We start from the raw sequence: 3,302 nt of genomic DNA, 5'->3' as shown, positions 1-3,302 counted from the left end.
AAAAAAAAAAAAAAAAAAAAAAAAAAAAAAAAAAAAAAAAAAAAAAAAAAAAACAGAGACACAGCATTCCATAAAGACCAATTCTCTTCTTGGGGATTCCAATAGAAACAGGATTAGTTACCTTAGAAGTAAGAAGATCTTTGAAGGGAATCAGTTGAATGAAATTTTCCTGGATTTGATTCCAGATCTTAAAACACATTTATGTTTTTATTTTTTCCTAACTAAAACACAAGAACATGTTTAAATCTCCTGACAATCACAGTAAAGAATTTATTTTCTATAATTGACTTGCCAATCTCTTGATGTAGCTGAAATTTTCAAAATTCCACACTATCCTTTTAACTCAAATATACAATGGCACTTGAGTTTACAAAGGGTATGTAGGTTTATTTGAATTTACATTTATTATCCAAGGTAAGCTTGATCTCTTGGGATGCTCTAAACTGACTCAGAAGTGACAATAATAGCAGTCGTGATTACTGATTATATCTATTAATTATTCACTCTGCATTATTCAAACTTCTAGAACATAATATAAAATTAACTTAGTGAATAATCCTGACAACAATACAATGATCTCATTTAGATGGAGAAAACTGAGGCATAATGTGTTTAAACAACGCGTTCATATTACACGCTATGTGAAGTGAGAAACAGGTGGAGCATGAAACTAGACAGTGTGACTCCAGTGGAATCTGATAGCTTCTCATTGCAAAGGCCTAATTGAGATCACACAGTTAACCACCAGTGACACTCCACATCATGTACAATCCAAAGAGTGGGCTCCTAAATTAGAATAAGTTATAGTTCATGTATATATAATATGTCAAAATACATTTTCCTGTCATGTATTTCTAAAAAGAACAAACTTTTTTAAAAAAAGAATTCATAGAGTTAAAAGAAAGTTTCCATGCTCTCTACTTACCATTGGTTTACTTTATTTTGCAGGAAACTGTCAGTGTTAAAGAGTGTGAAATGCTCTCCTCCTGTCAGTCATGTCTGGAGCCAACAGTTCCAGCCTGACACCAGGATACTTTATCTTGCATGGTGTTCCTGGGCTGGAAGCTGCACACATCTGGATCTCCCTGCCATTCTGCCTCATGTACATCATTGCTCTTGTGGGGAATGTGGGACTCATCTACCTCATTAGTCATGAGGAGGCCCTGCATCGACCCATGTACTACTTCCTGGCCCTGCTGGCCTCCACTGATGTCACCTTGTGCACCACCACTGTGCCCAACATGCTATGTATATTCTGGTTCAACCTCAAGGAGATAGACTTTAATGCCTGCCTGGTTCAGATGTTTTTTGTCCACATGTTGACTGAGATGGAGTCTGGTGTTCTCATGCTCATGGCCCTGGACCGCTATGTGGCCATCTGCTACCCCTTACGCTATGCCACCATCCTCACCAACCCTGTCATCGCCAAGGCTGGTTTTGCCACTTTCTTAAGGAGTGTGATACTCATCATCCCATTCACTTTCCTCACCAAACGCCTGCCTTATTGCCAAGGCCACCTCATCCCCCACACCTACTGCGACCACATGTCTGTGGCCAAGGTATCCTGTGGCAATGTCAAGATCAATGCTATCTATGGGCTTTTGGCAGCCATTTTGATTGGGGGCTTCGATATGTTTTGTATCTCTGTGTCTTATACTATGATCTTGCGAACAGTGGTGAGTTTGTCATCTGTAAATGCTCGTCACAAGGCTTTTGGCACCTGTACCTCCCACCTAGGTGCTATAGTCATCACATATGTTCCAGCATTATTTAGCATTTTTACTCATCGTTTTGGAGGAAAAAGTATTCCCCACCATGTACACATCCTTATTGCCAATCTCTATCTGATATGTCCTCCCACTCTGAATCCCATTGTCTATGGAGTAAAGACCAAGCAGATCCGTGAAGGAGTGATCAAGCTATTTTGCAAAGAGAAAGATGCCTTAGATATAAAACAGAGTCAATAATTAACATCAAAAACAAATAAAAATAATATCTTTGAGGAAATTTGAGTGTAAAATTGTTGCGTTGTTGCGCGCGACTTCTTGCCCGCAAGAAAGACGCAACCCAAGAATCTTCTTTCAGCAACTTTTTTTATTCAGGTCCCTGATAGTTCTTCTTCTTCATCTCCCCTCGGATGCCCCTCCCAGCCTTAATAAAGCATCTCAAGCCCCAATGCAAAGCAGCCACGTGGAGCTTTCTCATAGAGTGATGAAAAGTCATGCGCCAACTCTCCCAAACAAGGAGTTGTTTGTCACAGACCACAGCGGAGCCAGCGCCATCATGTAATGGTGACCATAATTTGCATAAACGGCAGAAGCGGCTCACCACAGTTCCCCCTTTCTGTTTTCTTAAAACAATACAGGCGAGAGTAGAGGTCCTATCCCACTGTGCAGAAGTGGCTGCATAGTATGGCTCAGTCTTAAGGAGGGCCCTTCCCCAGATCCGAGACCATATCAGCCGACGCCTTTTTTCGTGGGGCGGGGAGTGGACGCGTCTAACCCGCATGCAATAGGACATGCTCTCCTTGAGGTCCATGTCAAGGATCACTCAAGTGCAGTGCTTTGCCTCGCATCCTGTATCGTGGCGATGGTGGACGAAGGGGGATAACTGAGGCTGAACTGTGGCTGTTTATAACGACAAACAAGTTGACAGCACCCTGAAAGAAAGGCACGGACTTTAAGACGATAGAAAAGCACTAGTGTGGAAACCCATCTGCGTGCAATGGCAGTAAGACCGGCAGAGTGCAAGGGCTTTCCAACACTAAGAGAATAGCAAGGAAGGTCATGTCGATCCCAGTGCAATGTTATAATAACTTGGGGTGCAACGACCATGACAAAGGTTTACTGTTTAAGATGCGCAAGCCAGACTTGAGGCGAGTTGCCATTTTCTAAAGCTGCAAGAGCTTGTATGATCATAGCCTTATCATGAGCACTACGGGCCTTAAGGCGACAGAGAAACCACAAACAGAGGAACATACCGAAGCAACACATTGCACCAAAAATGCCTACCCCCACCCACTCTTTGAAGAAGGAAAAAGCAGAAGATATCCAATCGGTGAATTGACCCAAAGTCACGGGATCGACACGGGTACTGTTCAAGACAGCTATCTGGGTTAGTTGAGACTGGATCATGTCTTCCGCTGCCATGGACCAATTTCCGGCCAAATATTCGCCAATGATGCGGGAGGCATTCCTGGAATCATTAAATCTGACAGAGGTTATGCATAAATGTGCACGTTGGTCAACACAACCCAAAAGCACCAAGTCAGCCAATTCTTCTACCTGAGCTTGGAGTAAATC

The 3,302-nt window shown here is 42.4% G+C and overlaps 1 protein-coding gene across 1 annotated transcript; it reads left to right on the top strand.

The window, feature by feature from the left end:
- The first annotated feature begins 995 nt into the window (after positions 1–995).
- Positions 996–1,967, top strand: LOC107157538 (olfactory receptor 52N2-like). The gene has a single exon (XM_015503897.1). The coding sequence runs from the start codon at positions 996–998 to the stop codon at positions 1,965–1,967; it is 972 nt and encodes a 323-aa protein (XP_015359383.1).
- Positions 1,968–3,302: the final 1,335 nt, after the last annotated feature.

Source organism: Marmota marmota, unplaced genomic scaffold (genome assembly GCF_001458135.2).
Source record: "Marmota marmota marmota unplaced genomic scaffold, marMar, whole genome shotgun sequence".
Classification (NCBI taxonomy): domain Eukaryota; kingdom Metazoa; phylum Chordata; class Mammalia; order Rodentia; family Sciuridae; genus Marmota; species Marmota marmota.
Note: the sequence above shows the minus strand (reverse complement) of the source record. Positions and strands in the feature narration are given on the sequence as shown.